The 17,211-nt window shown below is 41.1% G+C and overlaps 1 protein-coding gene across 1 annotated transcript; it reads right to left on the reverse strand.

Annotated features, from left to right (window-relative positions):
* Positions 1 to 496: 496 nt before the first annotated feature.
* Positions 497 to 3,229, reverse strand: LOC311057222 (beta-1,4-galactosyltransferase 1-like; the record flags this gene model as incomplete). The annotated part of the gene is made up of 2 exons (XM_084074171.1): positions 497 to 1,376; positions 3,023 to 3,229. 2 exons carry the CDS (start codon positions 3,227 to 3,229, stop codon positions 711 to 713), a joined length of 873 nt encoding a protein of 290 aa, XP_083930297.1. The 3' UTR covers positions 497 to 710.
* Between the last annotated feature and the right edge of the window lie 13,982 nt (positions 3,230 to 17,211).

Here is a 17,211-nt window from a genome sequence, read left to right on the forward strand (position 1 = left end):
GCTTGTAGATCGGCTATTATATATGAAATCTATGACAAAGTTTAATCTGCAACACAATTTTATACAATATGTAGTGGGGGTCCCTGCTTCATCTGTCAGCTAGGGGGTCTTTGGGCTGAAAAACGTTGAAGACCCCTGTCATACAGTACCTACTGTACGTATATGTGTAGTGTATGCATGTGTACACACTATCTCAGGTCAGGAGTGAGATAGGAAATGAGACAAAGTTTGTATTGTGCATTTTCCCAGCAGAGCCGGTGTCGTGGCAAAATATACAAACATTATTGACTCATAAGGCATTAACGATCAGCATCCTTTATCATAGTACAAAGGCTGTGAATGTTCGTACACATGCAATGACAATAAATGACAGACAACAATGGAGGAAGGTAGGGGCGTGCATCCTGGCAGAGATAGATTTGCTTTCCACTGAGTGTCCCTTTCTAGGTTACACCTAGAAACTAGTCTGTAATAACATGATTACGGATGGTAAATATTGGCAAGTTAAAAACTTTCAACCTGGCTTCCCTGTAGGGGTCGGGGATGCGACACATTGTGAGCTTGAAGATTGGCTATTTTCGTGCTATTTTCACGCATGACAAAGTATAAGATAGAAGTAAGTAAGTAATATACCACAAAGTATAAAACAGAAAAATATATTATCATTATCATCTATCAAAAAGAACAGAAAAAAGTCCAGTTTTCATTTCCTAATTTGGACTGCCAACATCCACAGTGATAAATGTGTAGAGCGTATCCTTCTCAACCTCGTTGATGGTGTATGTGAGGGAGCTGATCCCATCTTCTTCCATGGTCAATGATGTTCTAGAGAGCTTGTCAAATCTTTTGGCATTAGGCTCATTATGCAAGTCTCCTTTATGCTTGATCATTTTGAACCTCCCAGTCACCATGTTAGGCCGAGAGATACTTTTGAATTTGATGACGGTTCTCTCGTAGAGATCATCATCCTCACCGCCCCAGCCCCAGTAGTCATTTGGGAAGCCATTGATGATCAAGTACTGCTCTTTTGACATGGACACAACCCCTCCAAAGTTGGTTTGGGAGGGCAACTTGAACTCAAATTTGTCAATGGCCACAGACAAGTGTCTGGGGTTACCAAAGCAGCTATAGATGTTACGGTCATTCATAGGGATTAAGTCCACATCAGAGAAGACAAAGCAGGTATAACTGTACTCCTTCATTGCCCTGATAAACCCTACATTCATCAATTTGGCCCTATTGAATGTCCCCTCACCGTCCTGGTTAATGACATAGACTCCATAGTCCAGCTGTTGCCGCTGTAGAATGGGATGGAGGTAGTGAAGCCACTGTATCAGGTGCTGATGTCGATTGCGGAATGGAATGATGATTGCCACCTGGAAAAAATATAAATCTCAACCATCTTTAATGTTACATTATGGTAGGCTACTCGCAAACTACTACTAAATGTCTTGTGCACGCTGCCCAAAGTTTCAAAAGTAAAATAGTTCACAATATGTGAAACATATTCAGGGAGTTACTGCCTACTGGCACCATGCATAAAACATTTGGTGTTGATTGGTCCAGTGGTTTCCAAGATTGTCCCTGGACAGACAGACAGACAGTCACGCACGCACGCACGCACGCACGCACGCACGCACGCACGCACGCACGCACGCACGCACGCACGCACGCACGCACGCACACACACACACACACACACACACACACACACACACACACACACACACACAGAGATGGGCGAAAATACATTGAAAAGTATTTTGATACAAAATACAAATACTGGGTCAAACAAAGTATCAAAATACAAAATATAAATACAGATCAGAGAAATGTATTTTGATACAAAATACAAATACTGGGTCAAACAAAGTATCAAAATACAAAATATAAATACAGGTCAGAGAAATGTATTTTGAAAATACAAAATACGTATTTTTGTATTTTGAAAATACAAAATACTACATTTGAAAGTATTTCATTTTTTCCATCCCAGCCAAATACAAATTACAAAATACAAAAAAGTATTTCAAATACGTATTTCAAATACATCTATTTCAAATACTGCCCATAAAATAAAATAAAGTATTTTATGTATTTCAAATACAGAAAATACTATTTGAAAAATATTTGAAAGTATTTTGATACAAATTACATTTCATTTTTTCCATCCCGGCCAAATACAAATTACAAAATACAAAAAAGTATTTCAAATACATATTTCAAATACATGTATTTCAAATACTGCCCATCTCACACACACACACACACACACACACACACACACACACACACACACACACACACACACACACACACACACACACACACACCCTCTTCTAGACGGCTCACCCCTGCAGGACATTGCTCTAAAAGTCCATAAACTCTAAAAAAAAGGAGCTAATAATGCGCTACTGTTGGGCAGCCTGGAAGATCAGACAATCATTTTGTACTTGTAATGTACTGTATACAGTACAGGACGAATAGGGTGCTGACAATACAATACATTGTTTTAGCTTTAATCCAACCTTTTTGTCTATCATCCTAAGTAAACAAACACCTTCCATTGGAATAAAAAAGTAGGGTGAGTGTTAAGCTTTTTGTAAACATTTGTATTATACAATATTTTCTTATTCAGCCTACATTTGTCTGTATCCCGGACACCTCCCCCACTTTTATCTGCAGGTTTAATCACAACGTCTTCATCATTTCCTCAGTTCGATCAAAGCAGTCCTTTCAGTAAAGAAAAGCACTTCAACACATGTGTGGCTCAATGGATTATGTAATCAGCAGTTGTCGTGTCTGTAGTTTTGATGTCAATATTTGGTTTGTAATCCCAAAAGACTTAATTTAGCTGTTTAGCTAAATTACATGTCTGTTAATTGCTCTGAGAGCATAACCTTTCTTTGGAGAAAATGTGTCAAATCAATTGAGGGGAAAACTGTAATTAGGTTTGTTACAGCATTGATTTCACAGAGAACAAGCCAATAACCTCCTTTCATCCGTCCATTAATCTACAAACCTTATGAGGCGAAATGCAGTCTGGTGGTTTGTATCGTCCTCCCTCCAGCAGAGAAGAGTTCAATTCTGCTCTCACAGCCTCCATGGTCCTGTTCCAATTGAACACCACATGAAATGGACCCACCAGGCGAGGAGAGGTCTCAGGACAGGATGCCAGAGCCTTTAGTACTTCAGTTGTGTTTGCTTTCTGGGTTTTGTTGAGCCACATCATCTGAATATTAATGTGTCTGGAATGCAGCCATAAACAAGATAATATCACTAACTGAAACACTGTTATGATTAGTATCAACAGTTTTATCTTCATCTTTCCTTGTCAGGTCTCTATTGGAAAAGAGAAATCTGATCTCAATGGGACCTTCTGGTAAAATAAAGGCAAGAAATATTCCTCTTGACTTAAGCGGTAAAAAAGAAAGTGACAATCAATGGTTTGAAGAAATTACAGCAACCATCTCTCTCTCTCTCTCTCTTTCTTTCTCTCTCGCTCTCTCTCAGCTTCCCTTCTCTCCTCTCTGCCAGAATCTAATCTGTCTGTAGTGAGCTGTGGCGAGTTGAGGATTATGAACATGCAGGCGTGGCAACACCTGCGCAGGCTGTACTCGATCACCCAGTTTATATTGTATATGGCCAACAGGTGCTTTCATCTAGCCATTATCTAGCCAATGCCATTACTGGTGACTGATTATGACTAAGGACCGCAATGGAAACAAGCTGTGCGCTTTTTTTGCATTATCCTTTTGATTATGGTACATTCATCTTGATTATGTATCATCATCTGGATCCATTTCTCTGTTGATACTCATTCATATCTACTTGCCTATTTCAATGGTGCTACTATAGATTGCATAATAGATTGGGGAGTGAAGGGTAGAATGCACACATTTATTTCCACCTAGAGAAAACAGAACAACCAGGTGCACACAGGAGATATCTCGCCCTGATTAAGACCTTTCGAGGTCGAAACATGTTGGCAGTCGCCTTATATTAATAAAGACTTTTCCTCCATTTCGCTCCTGAGTGCCCGGAGCATCTATATTTTTTTCTCATTTATTCGGTGGTCTCTACACTATGGTTTTGTTTTGATTCCTACTTGGTTATATGATGTTTTTGCATAGTATTGTATATCTGTCTGTCATTAAATGTTTTCGATGAATTGAGTACACAGGACCCAGTCGACACAAGCCATAGTGCTTTCTTGGGTTTAAAATCCTCTTAGCAGACCTTGTATTGAACTGTAGGCCTACTTTGCTGTGCTTTTTTTTTGCAAACTCCTAAAAAAGTATTCAATTCATTAATCAATCATGGACTCCTGACCAGACGGTGCAGAGGGCCAGGTCGGATGTAATCTTTATACTGTATTTTATATTACTATTTTGCTACTGTTACTACTTACTCTTTATTTGTTCTTTACCCTCATCTGTATGTTTGTTTCATCCTTACCGCAGAGCTCAGAAACAGAATTTCCCTCAGGATCAATAAAGGCCTCTCTATGTGGAAATACTCTGAAGAAACCTGCATTCAAAATGGTACTTGAGAAAAAGTATAAATGTGTTGTCATCAAAATATACTTTACACACACACGCAGGCACGCACGCAGGCACGCACGCAGGCACGCACGCAGGCACGCACGCACGCACGCACACACACACACACACACACACACACACACACACACACACACACACACACACACACACACACACACACACACACACACACACATTTGAAATATTTATTTATGTCCACATAAACAGAAGTACAAGATGTACAAAGGACATAAACACTGCCAGTGCAGATAATGGGGAAACAGACAGTTACAAAGTGCATGTAAGGCAGAGCATTGTTACATACAAAACAAAAGATGGCATACTTGTCGAACACAACGGACAACAATCATGGCTAAAGGAAACAACGCCTCCTCCAAATTGAGCGGCTTCCTATAATAGCTGATATTGAGCAGTACCTTGCTAATTGTTTAGCCCTCCTTTTGGAGAGGCCGGCTATTTGAAGACCCCTCACAACCAACTTGTGCACGTGCCCTAGGCTTCCAAAGATAAAAAATCACATGTGTGAAGGTAGCGGCGCCTTTGATACATTTTGTCATAGATATGTGTTTCAATATTAATATCTAAACCAATCAGACCAATCAGAACCTTGACGGGCCTGACCAATCAGAACCTTGACGGGCCTGACCAATCAGAACCTTGACGGGCCTGACCAATCAGAACGTTGACAGACCTGACCAATCAGAACCTCGACGGGCCTGACCAATCAGAACGTTGACGGACCTGACCAATCAGAACCTTGGCGGGCCTGACCAATCAGAACGTTGACAGACCTGACCAATCAGAACGTTGACGGAAAAGCCAGGTATAGAGCAGGACCGCTCTATACTATGTATAGAGCGGCGCCAGCGCCGCTAAAAACAAAAGTTTACATCTGTAGCCTAGTTGAGAGATGGTCTGTTCTAGCTGATGATATTTTAGCACTTTGGTTAGGAAGGCTTCCTCTAAGCTGTAATCAAAAGTACAGCCGACCTCGAGAATGAACACCTCTCTATGGTTTTCATTAACAACAATGACATCAGGGGTGTTAGCTGAAATGTTAGAGAACACAGAATCATCATTACACAGGCTAAACATGCTCGGCTTCACAGTAGAATGCTTATACAGCATAATGGAGGACCTGAAAATAGAAGAGATATCTTTTGATATCAGATCCACTATTCTGTCATGCCTGCTTATGTAGAGTCCCCTGTATACATGGCACCCATTTAGGATGTGGGATATGGTTTCAGCTATTTGTTCATGACCATGATGTATACAATGAGGAGCGTGGTTGCCTGGAAACCAGATGGAGAGGTTAAGTTTAGATGGTAAAACCTGCAACCTCACAATGCATACATTTTTGAACACAGAGTGAGAGACGGAATGGTCCGCAGCAGGGAGACATGCAGCCTTCCCTTGCAGTCTTAGCTCGGTCCAGTGTTGCCGCTGCCTTTGCTGTTGGGTTGTGCTCATAAGAGGCGACCTCGGGCATTAATCAGTGGGAGTTGGTGTTCTGTTCCACACACAGTCATAGATGCTCTGACAGAAATACTCGGGTCAGATATAAAGTCCTCCGAGACAGCCAACGCCTCAGAGTTAGAACACACACACACACACACACACACACACACACACACACACACACACACACACACACACACACACACACACACACACACACACACACACACACACACACACACACACACACACACACACACACACAAACCCCATTTGCTTTCAGTAATGCCTGATTTAACTAAGTATAAATCACCCTTAATGGACAAACAGATTAATAAAAACATGGTGGGTAACTTCACTGTACAGTTTTTGACGCTGTGTTTCATCAGTCCAAACAATTGTGACGTAGATCCAAACCAGATAAATAACCGGAGGCTTGAGACAATTTACCATGTTCAAGATTTCCTGGTCTTGTTTCCTGATTAAGAAATCTAATGTTGCCTTTCCATTGTCACCCAGCTCACCACACCATTGCTCTTCCTTTTTTGCCTTTCCATTAGTACCAGATACTAACAGCTACTTTTAGTGCCTGTCGCTTCCAAGTTCCAAGCGGGCTGAGACGATACTAAATTGGTGACATGTAAACTGGGGCATTTTTAGGGTCAGACCTTAATGACTATTTTATGCTGCGACGTGTTGTGAGGTTTTTTATCAGGAATTTTCATGACAAAGTAATAAAGTATGCATACAGTGCTTTGCAAAGGATTTCATCCCCACTGCTAAATAAATAATTTCACTGGTTAATCAATAATTGATACATTCATATTTTCCTAGATATCATTGTATATTTTCAATTTACAACATTAGTGCTTTTTTTTTTCTTTTCACGATTTTTGTAACCCATTTAGAAACCCATTAGAAATCGGTGAGATTAGACTGCATTGTGTTTGTCTGTAAAAGGGATCATTAGCTCTGAGAGAAACCAAATGTGCCTTACTATGTCCGGTTCACAGGCTCTGGAGGAGGGTGGACGGGACAGCATGGCAAGACAGACTGAGGGAGGCCATTCTCAGAATTTAAGTTCTGGCGTGGAGGAGCCTCGAGACCTGGAGGCCGGAGTGTGAAGCAGAGCGACGCACATAGGCACTGCCGTTGGGGCAAGTCAAGAGCTTTCAGGGACATGGCGGTGAAGCAGATGGTGCCGTGGAGCTTAGACAGTGCTTCACAACCTTTTTTCTCTGTTGTCCCACCCTCTTACATCTGACAAAAGTGCACGCACGCACACATACCTATACTTCTTGTATGCTGAAAATAGAATCAGAATCAGAATCAGAATCAGAATCAGGTTTATTGTCACATCACAGGTTTACAAGGTAAAAAAGTGGGTGAATTTCGTTTTTGTACAACACTCCCATCGCAACGTTAAATTCCGTAGAAAGAAGAGTGGGGAGAGAGAAAAAGAAGAGGGGTAGGGGGTTAGGTGGGAAGGAGATCAACAGAGAACAATAGAAGGCCAAAAACAAGTTATCTACATATTTACAAAGTACCTGAGATAAGAGACAAACTAAGGTGCCTGAGCATAGCAGCAATGTATGTATACTGTGCATGATATACTTATAGATGCTAAGGTGCTTAGAGAGAAAAAGAGCGCAAAAAAAAAAAAAAATAGTCGCTCTACATGCTCAACATGTTTTGAAAAAAGAATACAAATGTTTTCTATATGACAGGACTGACATCACATTGAGCGGATGGAAGTAAGTTAAAATTTTGTGCAATATAAAAATGTGGACCTGCATAGGCCTACCTCCAAACAGACATGGCCTCACCATCTTTGGCACCCCCCCCCCCCCCCAGGTTAGGCTTATGACGCTGTGGTCCTATGCCTTAGGACCACAGAGCCCAGACTGAAGAACAGCAAGAGCCTGGTGGACGAACAGGAGCCTTCTGTTCGTCCACCAGGCTCTTGCTGAGCTGACTGAGATCAAGAACCAGGATCAACTGCAGAGAGAGTCAATTACGGTGGGCATTTGCACGCCTCGCAACTATCACTTCGTCACCCTGCTAAACTAATGGCCTAAGTCATTTTTTGAGGAAAATTATATTTTTTGCCTAAGTCAGTCCTCATGACACTGGCCACCTCTGGTAAAATCGCCGATCTCCTAATTGAAAAGGATCATGCTGTTCACTCCCCTTTTAGTATAATGGCCTAAATCCCTAGTGTGACTTAGGACAAAATACATTTTTGGCCTAAGTCACGTGGTTTTGTGACTTAAGCCAAATTATTTACTGATTTAGGCCATTTTGATTTTTTATTTTATTTTATTTTTGACCTAAGTCAGATTTAATCCTATTTAAACCTATTTAAATCTCTTATGTTACATAACTGACAGACAGTGTTATTTCTATTTAAATAGTCATAATTTGTTATTTATATAACATTTTGGGTGAAATTATTAAGAAATATCATATCATTGTGATATAAAAATATAATTGTTTTGGATCAGTTTTTTATTTTTCCTGAAAAAGATGACTTAGGCCATTAGTTTAGCAAGGCGACGACTTGTAATGTTGGCAGTCTAATTATAACAATAATAATGTTATTCGTAGAGCACCACTCATGCATAGACAGCTCAAGTTGCTTATTCCACTACTGCAGTCATTGATCTGGAAAAGAATGTAGGTAGAATGCAGGTAGGCCATGTGTGATAATAATCAATGACTCGATGTCGTGGTCAGCTACTGTACGATCTTAATCATGAATGATGCCATCATTCATGATTAAAGACTAGTGATGGTCATCGTTCAGTCTCATAGATTCATAGTATGGTCAAATTACGTTAAACAATGGTTTGTTCTTGTCATTTCTACTTTTCTATCCAGCCTGTACCCGTGCCTGTGTTTTTTCCTGTGTCTTGGAATTGGAGAAGTAATTACTTGGTTCATCCCCTTATTGTCGCCTCTGTCTTGCACATTGGCCCTTCTAAAAACCCCTGACACTCACTCCTATTTGATATCAGATATTACAATTCACCAGCAAAGGCTCTCTGAGAAACCACTATGGAGCCGATATACCTGGTAAACAAACCGTGTGAGAGTAAGGTCTAGACAAATAACCTGGATAAAGAGAAAGCAACTGGTTTACTTACAGGTTATTATTTGAATAGTAACACAGTGTGACTTCAGGGGAGCACTGCTAGAGCGAGACACATACAGCAGAGAGGATTCATTTTCTTCCCCTGTGTTTATCCTTTTTCCCCCCCACTAATTGCTTTTGCTCAGCACACCCTGGTATGTTGAGTTTAGTTATTTTACTTTTGGGTGGATTTCTTTTGGTAAAGTATAGTTTAGATTCTATTTAAGACTATCGCTATTGCAATTTTGGCCAAGTAGCTTCCCCATCTTTTGTTATTTTTTCCCTGGATGTACTACATCTTTTGTTTTGGATTATTATTATTTTTTACATATTAGGTATGTTTACTCTCGTTTTAAATAAATACATGGTTTGTTGCATCTCTGACTTTTTTGTCACTTTTTGTTTGCATACTAAAATAAAATCTTAAGATTTGCCCTGTGTGCGTGAAGACCTAACCACCATAATACACTATTGTAATCACCACACTTATCTCCACTTGACCCATCTTCTATAATTGTACTGTAATGTGTATTGTATTGCATCCCTGTCTGTTGTATTAGCACTGTTTGCACACCGTTTTTTCTTTTCTTTCTTTCTTACATGTTCTCCTTTAAGTCAGCACTGTGAGTTGGAGTAAAAAAGGCTATTCTTTTGGGCTCAGTGTAAGAATTGACATGATGATTGAATGATGAATAAGATGATTAATCAATGATTAAGACATAATTTATAGACATTGTTAACTCTACTGTATTTGTAGAAATGTGCAGTCTTAATATCTTTAAAACACCAGTCTTAAGACTGGGGTTTTAAAGATATTTCTAAGTGACAATTTTGGCAAGGTCAAACGATCTATAGTCACGTGATTACAGAAACTGGCACGAATGACACTTAATTCTTTCTTAAAACTAGATTGATTACATACAGTACGGACTTGTGGTTTCTATTGAGCATAAAGCATTGCTTTACAACCACATAGCTCAGTAAGTAAGTCTTGCAGAGCCATGTATGTGGCCCACAGGGCAGGAGTCCATCTCCTGTTTCTGCAGCGTGAGGCAGCTTGGTGTACAAGTACATGTACATCCCCCAGCCATGATGTACAAGTACACCCCCTGGACACGATGCTAGTATGTCGCAGGAACTTACTCCCAATTCAACCCTTGTGTGCCAAGCTATCTCCTATCCAATCTCAGGGCGGACACTCTAACGACAAGGCCACTGAGCTGCATGGTGGTAAGTCTACCCACACAATAAAATTCTAAAACTCTAAAAACTAGAAACAGAAACAAAGGCCCTGGCTACAGAATGTGTTATTCCGAAGATCAGATGAATAAAATATGATACATTAAGACACTATTGTTTTTTTCACTGGTTGGAATATGGTTTTCAATTTTTCAATGTTGGCACCTCTGTATACGCCGTATCTATTTGACTAAATATTTTCTGCAGGTGCCACTGGTTGTTAGTCATCCCTGCTGTGGCCAGATCCAGAAAATCTGAACAATGGGGAGCAAGAGAGCTGAGCGCATAAAATAGAGAATTACATTCCAGGCTCTGACTGAGGGAGGACTGGAGGGGGGCACAAAAACAGGGAATTTTAATCGGGACAGCGAGAAGGAGAAACAGAGACAGAGAGAGAGAGAAAGAGAGAGAGAGAGAGAGAGAGAGATAAGGACTTTAATTGGGGTTGGCAGTGGAAGCATCTAAAGGAGGGAAATAACTAGATGTCCTAGTCCTCATTCAGGAAAAGTTAGACTCCGAACCTCATTTCTTCTTGATGTGTGTGTGGTGTGCATGTGGATGGGAGCATGGGGATTGTCTCTCATTATTTTTTCACAGCTTTACAATTTATTCTATCGCTGTGTACCATTTTGTTCCTGCTGAATTTTATCTCGGGCCAAAAGCACACTTTCACACGGATGCTTTTGGGGGTCCATGTACAGTACCTTTGTGATTTGTTATCAGATATATCGATTTCCATCTTGCCTGTTCTTCTGTAGACAACATTTGACTGCAAAAAGAAAGAGAAAGTGACATGTGAAATGTAGACAGAGGATAAAGCCTTCTCACAGACTGAGAGTGGTGGTGGGTTAAACCGCTGACCGTTGAAAAAAAATCCTGATCCACAGCTTCAGCCCTGGAGACTTGATTACTGTGGTTTTCTGTGCTACAAAGTTTTAATTGGTTCTCAAATCTAGATTTGGGGTTCCTAACTGTCGTTAGTTCTTTGCTATAACAGATTATCATCATTGTGTGTGTGTGTGTGTGTGTGTGTGTGTGTGTGTGTGTGTGTGTGTGTGTGTGTGTGTGTGTGTGTGTGTGTGTGTGTGTGTGTGTGTGTGTGTGTGTGTGTGTGTGCGTGTGCGTACGTACATTTTAGTTTTATCTAGTTCAAAGATTAAACCAGATTAAATAGGGACAAAATATCGGAATAAAACAGGAATTAACTTAGCTCTGGTCCATAGGCTTGAAGGAGTTCTCCTTAAGGCTATGGGACTTTCGAGCCTTTGCGCCCGCACCACAGGCTGCACAACCTCTCGTCTGCAGTAAAAAAAAAAACTTTCGCTACTCACCAAAACAAAGACTGTTTTATGGAGTTGAAAGCCAACTCTACTAATTGGGAAAACTCTGAGCCCCCCACCTCACGTCTAAAATAAACTTTTTGGCAAAAATGATAGATATTTTACCAGAAGGAAAACATTATTTAGTTACTCCGCTGCGCTCTCTACAGATCCGGTCAATGGAATTTTTCTATTGACAAGTACTGTAAAGGGCGCAGCGGAGTAAAATTATTTTATTTTGGGTGAATTTTATTTGCTGTTCTGTGTTGAACTTTGGAAACACCATGGTGTTCACTTGTACAGTATCTGTGACTCTGTGCGTGCATACAGCTACAATAGGGTTCCCAACAGGGAGATCACAATCTACTGTAGGCCTACCCAGAGCCATATAAGGAGAGTTGCGTCAGCTCCGTTCACTTCATCGGGCCAGTATGAGGAGCCGAATAGGGTGCATCCACACAAGTCCCATCCACTCCCATGTTAAGTTAAAAAACGTAAGTTCCGTCCCGACGTCCGTCTGAAAAGCATATCCGGGTTCCGGTTTTCATTGAGTAACGGCCAAAAATGTCCGGAACCGGAACACAGGCTTGCAACCCTAGCGTCAACTTGACGTACATGTGTGGATGCACCCATAGGGTACATACACACATGAGCGTATGCTGACGGCAAACGCTACGCTAGCCCCGTCCACTCTCATGTTAAGTTAAAAACCGGAAGTTCCGGTCCGGTTTTTCCTATAACATGGGAGTGGACGGGACTTCCGACTTCCGGGCGTCAAGTTGTCGCTCATGTGTGTATGTACCCATAGCGACAAAGCCCTGAACCGGAAGTTTCGTGGGTGAAATAGGGCTCTCTCTCTTCCTCTTTCCCCCCCCCCCCCCCCTCTCTCTCTCTCTCTCTGTCTCTCTCTCTCTCTCTCTCTCGCTGATCGAGCGCTCCGTCTCTACCTCTCTCCCCCCGCTCTCTTGAACATGTGTGTGTGTGTGTGTGTGTGTGTGTGTGTGTGTGTGTGTGTGTGTGTGTGTGTGTGTGTGTGTGTGTGTGTGTGTGTGTGTGTGTGTGTGTGTGTGTGTGTGTGTGTGTGTGTGTGTGTGTGTGTGTGTGTGCGTGAGTGTGCCTGAGTGTGCGTGAGTGAGTGAGTGCGTGCATGCACGTGTGTTCCTCTATGCATTTGTATGAGAAGTTTGGCCGGTGTGTATTCTGTGTTTCAGAATGATGTTTTTTGTTGTTGACTGACAAGAACCATGGAACTGAAGATAGCTGCTCCTCTGGATCAATGTGACCAGCGGAGTCTGTCCGACTAACACACACACACACACACACACACACACACACACACACACACACACACACACACACACACACACACACACACACACACACACACACACACACACACACACACACACACACACACACACAAGATATATAAATATATTATTATCCTACCTTCCTATTGCTGTTTACTTTCTGGCTACTGAAAAAGACAGATTCCCCCCTGGGGATTATTGAAGTCTTATCTTAACAACATACACGTCCACAGAGATACAGGATACTGTGTGGTCACAGCTGCTCCTATATATTTTATTTCATGCAATGGAAACAGTTTAGCTGTAAGCTTTTTTGCGTTATCCTTTTGATTATGGTGGGTCAGATGTATGTTACTGTGATATATTTTTATTTCATGATCACAAAAGATATCAATCAATCAATTTTGTGTGTGTGTGTGTGTGTGTGTGTGTGTGTGTGTGTGTGTGCGTGCGTGCGTGCGTGCGTGCGTGCGTGCGTGCGTGCGTGCGTGCGTGCGTGCGTGCGTGTGTGTGTGTGTGTGTGTGCGCGCGTGTGCGCGTGGCTACGTGCGTGCGTGTGTGTACGTGCGTGCGTGCACTTACACAGGTTGATTAAATCAGTGATTCTCAACCTGTGAGCCAGGGCCAATTGGTGGGCCGTAAGGATATTGTAAGTGAGCCGCCAAAAATTGGCAAAACAATAAGATTCTATTGATAATATAACATTAATATATATATTTTAAAATAATGTAAAAGAATATTAATGGTGTTTTCTTTCTTTAAAACCTTGAAAATTTGGTTTTCATTACATTACATTACAGTCATTTAGCAGACGCTTTTATCCAAAGCGACTTACAATAAGTGCATTCAACATAGGTGGGAAACGAAACTACTAATCACCAGAAGCATTAAGTGCATTCTCTTCTAAAACAAGCAACTAAGAGTATACCTAGCGCTAAAGTAAAAGTGCAATATATCAGCTACCTACTTTCATAAACAGATACAAAACAAAGTAGGAAAATCAAATGAGCAAGAGCTAAAACAAATAAGTGTAACAAATAAACAAGATCCAATAAAACAAGAGTTCGTACAACTAGTTAACAACAAGTAGGCAAGGCGAAGAGGAAGGGTAGTGTTTCCTGAAGAGGTGGGTTTTCAGCCTGCGGCAAAAGATGGGCAGCTGTCCTGACATCAGTGGGGAGTTCACTGTGATACCAATACATAGCTTTAATAATATTTCTATGGCGAAGGTGAAGAGCAACGGGTCTCTCGGCAGTAGCGGCTGGTGGTGATTTTGGGTGGGGGGCTATAAGACATCCATTATACTATATGATACTCATAGTTCACCCTGGCATCACTTTCCAGATAGCAAGTTACAGCAATGACACATGCTCCACAACAACACAAGTACCCACAACAAAACAGCTTCCACTGCTCCAGTGAACGTTGTTTGTACTGTATGTGCAGATAGCTGCTCTTGTATCATGATTATTGGTGGTGGTGGCAATACTAATAATGTGAGCCTGGAATGATCAAATCCTGTGTTGAGGGTCACACAAGAAAAGCATGCACTTTATAAACAAAATAAGACCAGAACCAGACAATTAATTAAAAGGTTAGATTATTTAAGTCTGCTTAAAACATAGCAGCAAGTGGTATGTATAAACTGAAACTCATCTCCTCCTACAGTAGACCTCTTCCCATGTTCCTTATCACTGCTTCTAAAGCCTCACACACACACACACACACACACACACACACACACACACACACACACACACACACACACACACACACACACACACACACACACACACACACACACACACACACACACACACACACACACACACACACAGTCTGTCTGTCTGTCTGTCTAAGGACGGATTCAGACTGGGTCCGATTGCTTCGAACCGTTCCCCAGTACGATTGGCCTCTACCGGCTGGCCAGCATTCACATTGGCCAAAATTATTCCGTACTCGAGTACACGTCATGCAACAGTAATGGTAAATATGTGCCTCGTGGGGGCGCTGTTGACTATGGGGCTTTGGGACATAGAGAATGTCATTCACAGAAGAAGAGTTACTTGTCAGAGTTTAAAGTGAACTAGACGCGTCGCAATTCAGGGCAATTGCAGAGTGTGGTTGCGCCGACGCGAGTCGCGGGTCGCTGCCGCCGGGACTCGAGGAATACGCTGGGAGGAATACCGTTGGAGGCTGCCCCAATTACATTGTCTCATAACTCCTAAGATCACTTGTGTTTCATTTTGAGAGGATTGATCCCCCCAACATAAGGTTTTTGCATCAAACGGTTACATTTTGTGCATTTGTGGCGCCCCCTATGGATCAAAGTGGAAATGCTTTTGGGGATTTGTTGAGTAAACCACCCTTGACATGTGATTCAAATTTGGGATTGACTGGACGTTTCGTTCGTGATTTGTGCATATCAAATAATATCTTCTAAAACATTTTAATAATAATTTCTCATCTTTATTCCATAACATAGGGGGGCTTAGCCCCACTAGCCAATTGATACCAGCCGTCCCTGGGTCTCGGATTGCAACCCTGGGGATTTCTGCATTGAAGGAGTCGTTTTTTAAATCTTTTTTTGAGCTGCCGATGGATCCTTAACCCACTTAATGAAAGTATTATCCAAGGCAAAAACACCCATAGTGTGGAACTGGTAAGGTCACTGAACATGCATGGCTAGCTGCATTCTCCATGACCAGAGAAAGCACCAGACTGGTCTCCTCGCATCCACACAGGTACTGAATAATATTAACTCATGACATTATCAGAGAAGTTCCCACCATTGATGAATCCCATTTGATCCACATTAATAATAAGGGGGAGAAATTATTCAAACAATATTATAAAGTCATTTTTAATCAAAATTCAATTGGACTGTTAGAGGCACAAATTACATGCATTTCCCCTTTCTAGTATGAGTGATGTTGACCTCTGAGACTGGGAAAGGATATCTGTTTCAGCTGAATCATTTAGCATAGCGAAATGGGGGTCGAGGAGTAGATTAAAACTACTTAAAACTTCACACCCAATGCCATCTAGGGATTTTCCAGATTTACATTTTGTAAGGGCATTAAGAATCTCCTCTTTTGTTAAAGGAGCATTTAAAATAGCACTCTGTTCGTGTGAAATCACAGGGGGAAAAATAATGCATTAATTGGTTTGCATTCATTTATCTTGATCAGTTCAATATAGGTTTGTATGAAAAGCTGGAAACATATCAATAATTGCTTAGTTCTTGAAAGTTCTATTGCCTTCATCATCCTCAACTGAAACAATAGTCTGTGAGTCTGCTCTCTCCTTGGCCAGATAAGTCAAATTATTTTCCTTAACGTAAAATATAGTTATTCCCCTAGAATAAAACTCTTGTTTTCATTTCCCTCAAAATTGCCTGATTAGAGGCAATACTAGCGTTCACTTTGTAGAAAGTATTATTCGGAAATAAAATGATACGCGAAAACCTTGAAGATTTGGAAAATCTATTTACCTTAAATTTTGAAATAGATTAATAATAATAGATTTATACTGTGCTTTTCCAAAAGTCGCTTACATGGGGAGGGAGAGTTGTACTTGTACTATGTTGCATGATGACATCACTGAGTTCAAGTCTTTTAGTGATAAAATAGTATCTAGTGTGGCATTTGTGAGGGTTAGAAAACAAATTGTATTTGTTAGAAGAAGGATTAAATGGCATTGAGACATCAGCAAAAAAATATTATTATATCAAAACAAGGCCTTTAGATTGCTTACCAGGTGGACCATAAAAAGGAGGAAGCTTGTTAAGGAGACTGTTAATGATACAGTTGAGAGTATCAACTGTTGATACAGTGAGAGTAGTCAGAAGTTAATTCCTCACACTCTGCCTGCAAAAGCTTTGATGAGAAAATTGTCTAGTTAGTCATTTCCCAAACCCCTCTGGTGTTAGATGCATGAAGACATCACTAATCTAATTATGTTGCTAATTTAGAAAAGATCTCGGGTATCCAGGTTTCAAATAATTCAATGGGGTCTCCCCTCTATACCTTCTGGTGCACTATATATATCCACAGATTTTCATGCCAGCTCCTGTCCTCCATGCTGTCCATCATTCTGTCGTGGCCAGCAGATTATTTGTCAAGCCCTTGCACACGCTCGTCGGTGGAGATGGTCATAGTCTCAACAGCGTCAACACGCTCCTC

The sequence above is a fragment of the Gymnoscopelus microlampas genome (genome assembly GCF_963454915.1).
Source record: "Gymnoscopelus microlampas genome assembly, chromosome: 12".
Classification (NCBI taxonomy): domain Eukaryota; kingdom Metazoa; phylum Chordata; class Actinopteri; order Myctophiformes; family Myctophidae; genus Gymnoscopelus; species Gymnoscopelus microlampas.